Source organism: Amblyraja radiata, chromosome 25, assembly GCF_010909765.2.
Source record: "Amblyraja radiata isolate CabotCenter1 chromosome 25, sAmbRad1.1.pri, whole genome shotgun sequence".
Taxonomy (NCBI): Eukaryota; Metazoa; Chordata; class Chondrichthyes; order Rajiformes; family Rajidae; genus Amblyraja; species Amblyraja radiata.
Genome location: NC_045980.1, coordinates 31213101 through 31225131, shown reverse-complemented (window position 1 = coordinate 31225131; position 12031 = coordinate 31213101). Strand labels below are relative to the sequence as shown.

The window sequence follows — 12031 nt, the reverse complement described above, 5'->3', positions numbered from 1 at the left end:
GCCTATTCCTTTTCTCCAGTTATGCTGCCTGACCCACTGAGTTACACCAGCATTTTGTGTCTATCTGCAGTACTTGGTTTCATAGTTGACATAGATACATAGGAAATAGGTGCAGGAGTAGGCCATTCGGCCCTTCGAGCCTGCACCGCCATTCAATATGATCATGGCTGATCATCTAACTCAGTATCCCGTACCTGCCTTCTCTCCATACCCCCTGATCCCTTTAACCACAAGGGCCACATCTAACTCCCTCTTAAATATAGCCAATGAACTGGCCTCAACTACCCTCTGTGGCAGAGAGTTCCAGAGATTCACCACTCTCTGTGTGAAGATAGACTATGACTATGCTATGACTATGAAACATAGAAATTAGGTGCAGGAGTAGGCCATTCGGCCCTTCGAGCCTGCACCGCCATTCAATATGATCATGGCTGATCATCCAACTCAGTATCCCGTACCTGCCTTCTCTCCATACCCTCTGATCCCTTTAGCCACAAGGGCCACATCTAACTCCCTCTTAAATATAGCCAATGAACTGGCCTCAACTACTTTCTGTGGCAGAGAGTTCCAGAGATTCACCACTCTCTGTGTGAAAAAAGTTTTTCTCATCTCGGTTTTAAAGGATTTCCCCCTTATCCTTAAGCTGTGACCCCTTGTCCTGGACTTCCCCAACATCGGGAACAATCTTCCTGCATCTAGCCTGTCCAACCCCTTAAGAATGTTGTAAGTTTCTATAAGATCCCCTCTCAATCTCCTAAATTCTAGAGAGTATAAACCAAGTCTATCCAGTCTTCATAAGACAGTCCTGACATCCCAGGAATCAGTCTGGTGAACCTTCTCTGCACTCCCTCTATGGCAATAATGTCCTTCCTCAGATTTGGAGACCAAAACTGTACGCAATACTCCAGGTGTGGTCTCACCAAGACCCTGTACAACTGCAGTAGAACCTCCCTGCTCCTATACTCAAATCCTTTTGCTATGAAAGCTAACATACCATAACATGAACGTAGACTATGCTGTGAAAGTAGCTGACATCAGTTCTTTTTTTTTGGGGGGGGGGGGGAGGGGAGGAATAAAACATGCCCCCCTTTATTTTGGGGGGGGCAGAAAAATAGAATGAGGTAATTGCCTTGACTACTCTCTTCCAAACCATGACAGAGTTGGCAGGGATGGAGAGGTGCTGTGGCGCATGCGTAGATTGGTGTGATGATGGGTGGAAGGACTGAGCCGCCGGGGCGGCGCCTGCGCAGTGGAACCGCCGGGGCGACGCCTGCGCAGTGGGACCGCCGAGGCGGCGCCTGCGCAGTGGGACCGCCGAGGCGGCGCCTGCGCAGAGGGGCCGCTGGTTGCAGTTACTTTTGAAAGGGGGGAGTGCGGCGCTGATGCGGTGGCGGGAGTGAGTGAGTGAGGGCAGAGCCGCAGCCGACGAGTGACCGGACGGATTTATCAAACAAAAACACACACGTATAGTTCAACAGAATTTTAAAAAAAAATCCCGAGCCCCGCGTCGATTGGGAGCGTTATATGTGGCGGGGAGAGCGGCCCACGTCGAGCAGGCGAGGCCCGGGTGGCGCAGCCTGAGGCCGCGGCGCCGCGTTAGCGGGCAGGCCCACATCAGGCGAGGTTTGGCCGGGGCAAGGTGAAGCGAGGCGCCATGGCTACCACCAACTACAGCTGCCTCAACCGTGCTCAACTCACCTTCGAATACCTGCACACTAACTCGTGAGTAGCCAGTGTGAACCCCTCACCTAAATCAAACCAGGCGTGCGTATTTAACTTTACACTCGCTATTTGAAGATACAATCGTCGATTCCATGTTTCCTAAAATTCATTAGTGATGTGATTGCTTTCTTCACACTCTGTATCTACATTGTTATATTATCACCCCCATTTTTTTGGTGTACTGATCAGTCTACTTCTGATACATTCAATTCACTCTTAAAATGAAATTAAAAAATGCTGGCTCCTCCAACTCTGCCTGGCCCGCAGAGTTACTCCAGAATGTTTGTATCTTTTTATTTTGTAAATCAGCATCTGCAGTTCCTCATTTCTCCTTCTTCATTCTTGACATTGTGCTGGGTTTATTCGAGCCCTTTAATTAAACTGAAGATAGACACACAATGCTAAAGTAACTCAACATCTGCAGTTCCTTCCTACACCCTTTAAACTATAGGCGGGTTAACTTGAGTTATACTCAAGATAAACTTAAAAAGACCGTGCAGGAAGGAACTGCAGATGCTGGTTTACACTAAAGATAGACGCAAAATGTTGGGGTAACTCGAGGGCAGGCAACATCTCTGGAGAAAAGGAATGGGTGACGTTTTAGGTCGAGACCTTCAGACTGAATCAGTGGAGAGGAGACAGATATGGAAGGGTAAGATGTGAAAACATAGACCAAAGCAGACGATTATAAGGAAATGTAGAATGTGTTTTGATTGTGCATTGATGAAATAATTTAAAGAAGGAAGCTCTAGTTTTATGTTATGCAATGTCTACTTGATTAATCTCATGTGGTAGCATTTTATTCAAATAAGAAAGATGAGAAAATAAGAAATAGAAACAATTAGAATTGCTTGTGAGATCCCTCTTACATAAGTGATTTGAAATGTATCTGTCCAGATTTTATTACTTTTCCTATTGTGGTTTTACTCTTGCTTGTTATGAACCATTAGTTTAATTTGGTTTGGCTGCTAGTTCTTTTATGTAATAAAAACAGAAAATGTTGAACACTCAACAGATCAGGCAGCAACTTTGAAAAGAGAAATAATTAACATTTCAGACTGAGGAGGCTTGGCTTTAATTTAAAAATGTTATATTAGATTCCCAACATTTGCAGTTTGCTGGTTTTCCATTGCTGTTCTTTCAGGTACTTAATTTTGTCCTTATTTTGTGAAGTAAACACAATGTGGAAATGACAGGTGTTCCTTTTGATTCTGCAGCCAAATGAAGTGGCTTGTTCTCTGTATTTTTAAGTTGTTTTGAACATTTTCTTGTTTGATACTAAAGCTATTTCCAGTCAGGGAAAGTGATGGTTGTAACTTTACACCGTCATTTTGGTATGGGAGCTTAGTTATGTTATTGGGCTATCATTAAGAGCTCTGATGATGGTCCAGATACAATGTAATCCTGGAGTACATGTTTCAGTTGGAGCACTTGCTGGTTTCACTGGACATTCAATAATCCAGGAAGGGGGTGGTGAGAAACATTGGTGACCATACAGCTGTTAGATTATTCTTAAATGCCACCTACCCTGCCCCTCAATAGAGAAATGTGCCATCCTTACCAACCCCACAGAGTCACACAGCACAAAAACAGCCCTTCAGCACAACTCCTCCATGCTGACCAAGAGGTCTATCTGAGCTAGTCCCATTTGCCTGTACCTGTCCAAATGTCTTTTAAGCATTATAATTGTACCCACCTCTGCAATTTCCTCTGGTAGTTCATTCCATGTACCCAACACGCTGTGTGTAAATGTTGCTCCCTGAGTCCTTTTTAAATCTTTCACCTCTCACCTTGTATCTATGTCCTCTAGTTTTTAGACTCTCCTTTCCTAAGAAAAATTCTATTTCCATTCACCTTATCTAAGCCCCTCATGATTTTTATATACCTCCAAAATATCTTCTCTCAACCTCCCACGCTCCAGGGGAAAAAAGATCCCAGTCTGTAATAATTTAAATTCTCCAGTCCTAGGAACATTGTTATGAATCTTTTTCTGTTCCTTTCTAGTTTAATTACATCCTTCCTGTAGGTGGGGGACCTGCCTGTAAACAGCAGTCCAAATGTGGTCTCGACAATAACTTGTACATTTGCAATATGATGCTCCAATTCTTGTACTCGGTGCTCTGACTGAAGGAAGGCAAGCTTGCCAAATGCTGCCTTCACGACCCTGTCCACCTGCATTGCTACCTTTAGAGAACTATATATCTATATCCATAGGTCTCTCTGTTCTACATCACTGTCCTAGGATCTTCCATGTACTGTGCTGGTTTAATTTATCAAAAGGGAACACCTCGCACATGATAGTTAAATTCCAATTCCTCAGTTCATCTGGATCCTGTTGTAATTTTGGAAAACCCTCTTCACTGCCCCCTGTGACTCCAGACCCACCAATATGGTTGACATTTAATTGTTGTCAAATGGTTTGCAGCTATATTGTGGTACTGAACAGGCTCTGATTGAAGTCAGGTTGCAATCTTTATCAATTTTACGCAAAAATTGTAACATCAGCCATCGTGATATATCTGAAGCTTTTTCCAAATTTGATCAGTCTGTCTTCCACTGTGCCTTTCCTGCATTCTCCACGTTTTGTTTCTTATTATTGATCAAATCTGCAAGTATTTATTTTCCCACTCCAGCATTGCACCCAAAGATCATTTAATTGCGATGCGTGGCGATTATAAATCAAGGTCATATCACATCTATCCATTTCGCCACCATCTCTTTCGGCTATTCCATCCTCTCAAATTTGTCACATTTTCTCTGTCATCCAATAACTGTCAAAGCAGAAATTTTCTTCAATTAAATAGAGAGAACATCAAAAAACATCACAACCTCAACATCTGTCATGGACATCTTGCTCGAAATGACAATGGAGGTGGAGCATCCAGAACGGTACTTAGAAAATATGCTTCTCCAGGATGGTACTATGAACCTATGCATCCACAAGATTATGTGTAACTGCTTAAAAATATGGAAGATGTTCAACACTTCCCGTGCCAGCCCAACAGGTATCACCAGTGCTCATCAGTCTGGAACTTGTGTCAAGCAATTTAAATATATAATTCAAGTATATCCTTAAAAGACATGTAAATGGTAGCTTTCTGATGGGTGCCATGTAATGCTAGTGGATCATTTATTATAAGATAGTAACTCATTAAATTAGGAAGAATATCCCTGCACCAAGGCATATTTATTGGACTCTGCTCCCACTTTGAAGATGTTCTTGCTTTGAACTCTTGGACAGGGGTGTGCCTGTAGAATGTACATGTGCAATAAAGTACAGTAAGTAACCTTTGTAATTTCTTGTGTTGGCAACAATTTTTACTGTAAGATTAGGACGTGGCAACAAATTTGTTCTGTTAGCATAAGATTCTGTTCCATGGAAGTGCATGCCTTTGTAAATTCTGTTGAAACATAGAAAATAGGTGCAGGAGTAGGCCATTCGGCCCTTCGAGCCTGCACCGCCATTCAATATGATCATGGCTGATCATCCAACTCAGTATCCTGTACCTGCCTTCTCTCCATACCCCCTGATCCCTTTAGCCACAAGGGCCACATCTAACTCCCTCTTAAATATAGCCAATGAACTGGCCTCAACTACCTTCTGTGGCAGGGAATTCCAGAGATTCACCACTCTCTGTGTGAAAAATGTTTTTCTCATCTCGGTCCTAAAGGATTTCCCCTTTATCCTTAAACTGTGACCCCTTGTCCTGGACTTCCCCAACATCGGGAACAATCTTCCTGCATCTAGCCTGTCCAACCCCCTAAGGATTTTGTAAGTTTCTATAAGATCCCCCCTCAATCTACTAAATTCTAGCGAGTACAAGCCGAGTCTATCCAGTCTTTCTTCATGTGAAAGTCCTGACATCCCAGGAATCAGTCTGGTGAACCTTCTCTGTACTCCCTCTAAGGCAAGAATGTCTTTCCTCAGATTTGGAGACCAAAACTGTACACAATACTCCAGGTTTGGTCTCACCAATACCCTGTACAATGAGGGGGTGGGTAATAGATCCTCCAGAAAAGGGACTAGAGATGTTGTATTTTGCTATTTAGATCCATGTCAGATTTAACCAGATGTAGTGGTATATTTTCAAATATCAAGGTTAAATGGACTGAAGCTGGAGAAAGAAATTCTGTGGAAAGGTTGTGCTGGATATTTTTTTTCTTGTTTATTATACTGTACCATGTTTACATATTCTGCTGTGCAGCTGCAAGTAAGAATTTCATTGTATTGTCTGGGACATATGACAATAAAACACTCTTGACGAATTTATAGGAGTCAATTGGAAATGATTAACATGGAGCTTGAAATCATTTTCAGCAGTGGTGTAAGTTGAGTATGCCTACATATTCTGAAACACCAGCATATACGTTTTCTTCAGAACATGTAGGCATGCGGACAAAGGAGCAAAGTTTTGATCAAAGTGTGTTTGTAAGTTTGACGGCACTGTTGAAGGTGGTGCTGTTTAGGAATGATCACGTTTCCCCTTTAATATGATGATTTTCCAGAAATAAAATTTTGTTCATTTACTGAAATTGAATGATAAGATATTTATGTGAATAATACATTTCATTAGGTTGAAGCATGAAGTGTTATAGTTGTCAGGTCCATCTGTATGTTCATCAACACTTAACATAATTCCCCTGAGTTAAAGTAACAAGCGGCATTCTGTGATGTAGATGTGATATCCCTTATTTAAAGACTACATTTGTTATTAATTTCTGGTTGGTCGTAAGAAATTGTGTTATATTAATATTCTGTTGTAGGATTGTATTTACAAATTGACCAGACTATAGCAAAGAAACAAACTGCTAAAGGACTCATGTGTAGGAAAGAACTGCAGATGCTAGTTTAAATCGAAGGTAGATACAAAATCAGGGCTCGAAATTAACGGTTGCCCGGGTGCCAATGGCCACCTACAGTCCCGCCGGGTAACCTAAAAGCCATGCCATTTTGCCCGGCTTGGCAAGCACCCGGGACACGTATCGTTCAACTACGAATGGGGGCCCCCCCCCCCCTCTCTCTGTCACTCTCCGTCGCCATCCGTATCTGTGTCCAGGCCGCCGGTTCTCCGCCCACTCCTCATCCGCCGGCACGGCCGGCTGCCTTGCACATGCGCACTGCCACGGCCTGCACATCATCGGCCGCCCCTGCACATGCGCACTGCCACGGCCTGCACATCCTCCCCCTGCACATGCGCACAACCACAGCCAGCACATCATCGGCCGCCCCTGCACATGCGCACTGCTGCGGCAACTGGTTGGCGCCGGGCACTTTCTCCCTCCCTTTGCATTGTGGGAGATCTGGCCGCCATTGCTGGCCGGTCGCCGCGACCGCTGAAAACCAACGCAGAATCACCACCTGGAGCTGGAGTAACTCCCTGGAGTAACTCTTGCTTCTTGGTTTCCTGGTCCTCCAAAGATATTCCAAATGAAATTTAAACTGGAGTGGACCCTCTACCATCAAACTCTGAAAAAATAACAGCCTATTGCACTTTATCTGTTTATTTATTATGTATATATATGGTCTATGGTGTAGAGACACACTGAACCTTTATCTCCTGTTCTGTATTATGTTTACATATTCAGTTGTGCTGCAGCAAGCAAGAATTTTACTGTCCTATCTGGAACACAAGACAATAAAACTCACGGAGACAGTAGGCTGTGGGAGAGCTGGGAATAGGAGGGGAAGGAGAGAGAAAGCAAGGACTGCCTTAAATTAGAGAAGCCAATGTTCATACCACAGGCGTGTAAACTACTCAAGCGAAATATGAGGTGCTGGTCCTCCAATTTGCGATAGGGCTCACTCTGGCCATGGAGGAGGCCCAGGACAGGAAGGTCGGATTCGGAATGGGAGGGAGAGTTGAAGTGCTGAGCCACCGGGAAATCAGGTTGGTTATTGCGAACTGAGTGGAGGTGCTGTGCGAAGCGATCGCCAAGCCTGCGCTTGGTCTCACCGAGGTTGATCATATGCTGAATGATCCAACCACATTTTTGTTTGGAAGTGGAAAGAAATAATATAAATTGCATTCATTGCAACGTGTAAAAAGAGTTGAGATACTGTATATACTGTATTATAATTTTGCTGCATGTCATTGTGGTATATATCATATCTTGATTGGTGAATATGTTTCGTTTGTGACTTTATTTGAAGCAGAAATAATATGTGAATGCTTCATTTGCGCATAATTCCGACTGGTAACTACGCACTTTGTCCGAGCACATTATCGCACGCGTCATGCAAGCTGCCTTAAGTGACCACCTAAACTGTCATTTGGCAACCTAAAAAGTTGCCTAGGTTGCCTGGCTGGAAACAGAGAAAAAAAGTTGTCAGAGCCCTGAAAATGCTGGAGTAACACAGCGAGACAGACAGCATCTCTGGATCATCTGGTGAGTCTGAAGAAGGGTCTCGACCAAAACGTCACCCATTCTTTCCCTCCAGTGGTGCTGCCTGTCCCGCTGAGTTACTCCAACATTTTGTATCTACCTGCTAAAGGAACTCAATAGGTGTATGGAGGTGGGTCACGATTCTTATGCGATGGTTCGGTTCAAGATTATCCTCACCCTGTCTATCTCCATGTTGATCAGACGGGGTGGGGGGTGACAAGTTTCCATCTCTGTATTAATCAGTTAGTTTCCTGCAACAATATTTACCTTCTCTTAAAAGCCCACAAATTATCTGTTTGTTGAATGTGTGGTTTCTGAGTTCCTTTTTCAGTACCACTGGATTTTGGGTCCTTGGTCAATCTGCACAAATTAACTGCACTAATCTGATTATAACCATGAAATCTACTGATTGCTTATTTTACCATATCCTAACATCAAGTTGGAATCCTCCAAGGGTCCCCCTTGATTCTTTAATTTGTGATCTAGTACAAAAGTAAAAAAAACTCATAGAAGGCCAAACTAAAGGCAGTAATATAAATCTGGTGCAACTTCATGCACAAATGCAACTGAAATGATATTGTTTATGGTTATGGGAATCACTGGCAAAGCCAGCATACACTGCCGTCGGGAAGTAGTGGTGAGCTGATGACTTGCGGCAAGATACAGAATTCCATTATTTTGTTTTAGACCCAGCATCTTCCATTAAAGGTGATGTTCCCAAGCACATGCTTTACATTTTCGAGGTACATAAGATCATAGATTTGGAAGCTGACATCGAAAAAGTCACATAATGTAGCAGTGCATCTTGTATGTGGTACATATTGCTGTAATAGCGAAATGTCACCCATTCCTTCTCTCCAAAGATGCTGCCTATCCCGCTCAGTTACTCCAGCTAGGATGGCCATTCTGCTTGGATGTGTTAGAGTTGCACTTACCTAGACAAGTAGAGGTGATTCCTTCACATACAATTTCAGATAGAACGGAGGGGAAGATTTTGTGAGTCATGGGCTGAATCTCTTGCCACAGGATGCCAAGCCCTTTGACCATTCAGTCCACTTGCATTTTTCGTAAGAGATAACCCAAAGTGTTGATGGGGGAGGAGGAGGCACTAATGTTCATTGAATGCCACAAGGAGGTGGATAGACTGTTAGATATAATAATTGCCTGCTACTTTGCATTTATCAATCTCAAGTGTTAAGTCAAGAGTGTTTGTCTTATTCACCAGGAAAAGAACAACGAAAAGCTTACTTGCTGTAGTGTTACAGGCTTGTTAATGCAACAGCACAACAAATACATGTACAATAAATATAATGCAATAAATTAGCAGTTATATTAGTGCAAGCCGGAGTATATTGTGTAACCTATAAAATGTCCGTTGTAGTTCGTTGCTGAGGTAGGATTGTGCAGTGTAGATCAAGGGCCTCATGGTTGATGGGAAGAAGCTGTTCTTGAACGTGGAGATAATAATTCTTGGGCTCTGTATCATCATCCCTGTGGTAGTTGAGAATGTGGCAATGGTGGTGTGGGTCTTTGATATTTGGTGTCATGCAGAACCTCCTGCCCATCACTTCAAAGGTGAGGTGTTCAATATCCTTGATGAACTGTGCGATGCCCACCACTTTCTGTAGCCTCCTTCATTATTTGACTTGTTTGGGTTGGTTTGTTTGGCTGAAGGTTGTTAGGCTCTTGTTGCAAGAAAATGTACTAATTTGATCTGTGAATTTATAATGCAAATGAAAAAAAATCCCTACTTCTGTATTTTGACTTTTTTTATTTAAAGGAGGTTCCTAAATATGCTGGCCAGCTCATATGGTGTTATCTGTGTATATGTTTTGGGGATTGTACCGACCGTATTGGGTATTGACAGGCATGAGTTGTATGCAGCTGGTTGAATATTAACTTTAGTTAACTTCCCTTCCTTGACAGTTGGTGCTGATGATTTATTTAGCTCAGCAGAGATGATGTGGACTTGCATGGATATGTACAGCACAGCACCTGCCTGTTTAATCCAACCAATTTATACATCTTTCATCAATAATACACACTTTTCCCTTCTCCCTTCTATGCTAATACATATACAGTTTCCTCTTAAATGAATCTCAACTACTCATTTTAACCACTTCACGTGGTAATGAGTTCCATGCTCTTTCCCATTCTGAATTCCCAGTTGGATGTTTTGGCGGCTATTCAATTGTGATTGCCTCCAGTTACGATCTTCTCTACATAAAGGAATATTGTCACTACATCCATATCATTACCTTTTCAGAATTTTATATGACAAAAGCATGCGAAGTGAATATTTAAAAAGAGAGACTCAATCTGTTCATCCTTTCCTGATATGTGGACTGTGCATTCTAACGTCATCCAATCTTCGCTGCACCCTCCTTAGTGAGTCCATACGCTTTAGCAGTATAAGTACCACAAGCGTATGCAGTATTCTACCTGTGGTCTAACCAAGGTTCAATTTGGGTGGCAGAGACCTCTTTGTTTTGAAATGCTCCTGTCGTCTTATGCTCCAATTTTCATGTGCACGGGTATCGACACAGATAACCATTTCATATCTGTCAAAGTGGTGGCTATCAGACTATGTAGTGTGCATTCAGCAAGCGCTGGTTGTGAGAAATGTTTTTTAATAAAATACTGTGCATCACACGTTAGTATTCTATGCAGAAACCTTCAAATTGCTGAACTATCTTATCTTGCCCTTCAATTAACTGTTTTATACAATTCTATATTTAAAGACTGAATAGTGTTACAGTAAAGTAAAAACAGTGACAGGTCACCATCTTCAAAGAGGATATTGCTGCTAATTGGCTGACAACTACTTCCATTCAACGTAACTTGACTAAAAATGTTGTTTAACACTTATTTTGCATAACAGTACAAATGCAGGTAAAGTTTTTGTTTTATAAAAATAAGACCGTTCTTATGTAGGCTCTGCATAGTCTTTCATGCATAGGGATTAGCACTAAACTGAAATGTCAAAAAATTGTTCTAGATACTCTAATGGCATTTCACCAGGTCTTCAGAACTTTTGAGAGTCGGAATCAAATGCTTAATATTTTTGGTTGATTGCATGAGAATTCTAGATAAATAAGAGTTAATTGTAGATGTGTTGTAGAAGTGGAAGGCTTGTTTTCCTAGCAACGAAAGCTCCAACTGCTATTAGATAGTGGGCAATGGAACTGTCTTTAACTTTGTAAGCTATGTTAAGGTAAATGAGAAATCCTGCTAATTCTGTACGATTTTTGTACATCTAACCCAGTTTTCCTATCTGGATTTCTGTTCTTATTTACAATGCCATCATTTTAATTCATTGGGCAATGTGTGTACATTGAGAATGTCTTGAATGTTAAAGGAAGAAGATGGTGTTTGGGGTTGGGGAAAATCAATGTTATGTAGGTTATGTATGAATCGATTGTTCCCGATGTTGGGAAAGTCCAGAACAAGGGGTCACAGTTTAAGGATAAGGGGGAAATCTTTTAGGACCGAGATGAGGAAAACATTTTTCACACAGAGAGTGGTGAATCTCTGGAATTCTCTGCCATAGAAGGTAGTTGAGGCCAGTTCATTGGCTATATTTAAGAGGGAGTTAGAAACATAGAAATTAGGTGCAGGAGTAGGCCATTCGGCCCTTCGAGCCTGCACCGCCATTCAATATGATCATGGCTGATCATCCAACTCAGTATCCCCGTACCTGCCTTCTCTCCATACCCTCTGATCCCCTTAGCCACAAGGGCCACATCTAACTCCCTCTTAAATATAGCCAATGAACTGGCCTCGACTACCCTCTGTGGCAGAGAGTTCCAGAGATTCACCACTCTCTGTGTGAAAAAAGTTCTTCTCATCTCGGTTTTAAAAGATTTCCCCCTTATCCTTAAGCTGTGACCCCTTGTCCTGGACTTCCCCAACATCGGGAGCAATC

The 12031-nt window shown here is 42.4% G+C and overlaps 1 protein-coding gene across 2 annotated transcripts in view; it reads left to right on the top strand.

Moving 5' to 3' along the window:
- Positions 1-1341: 1341 nt before the first annotated feature.
- morc2 (MORC family CW-type zinc finger 2) overlaps positions 1342-12031 on the top strand; it is a 59946-nt gene continuing 49256 nt past the window's right edge. The window contains exon 1 of one of the 2 annotated variants that reach the window (XM_033043719.1): positions 1342-1722. In XM_033043719.1, the coding sequence (XP_032899610.1) occupies positions 1655-1722 (68 nt within the window). In that variant the 5' untranslated portion in view covers positions 1342-1654. The remainder of the gene's footprint in view (positions 1723-12031) is intronic. The other variant, XM_033043718.1, reaches the window with a different exon arrangement.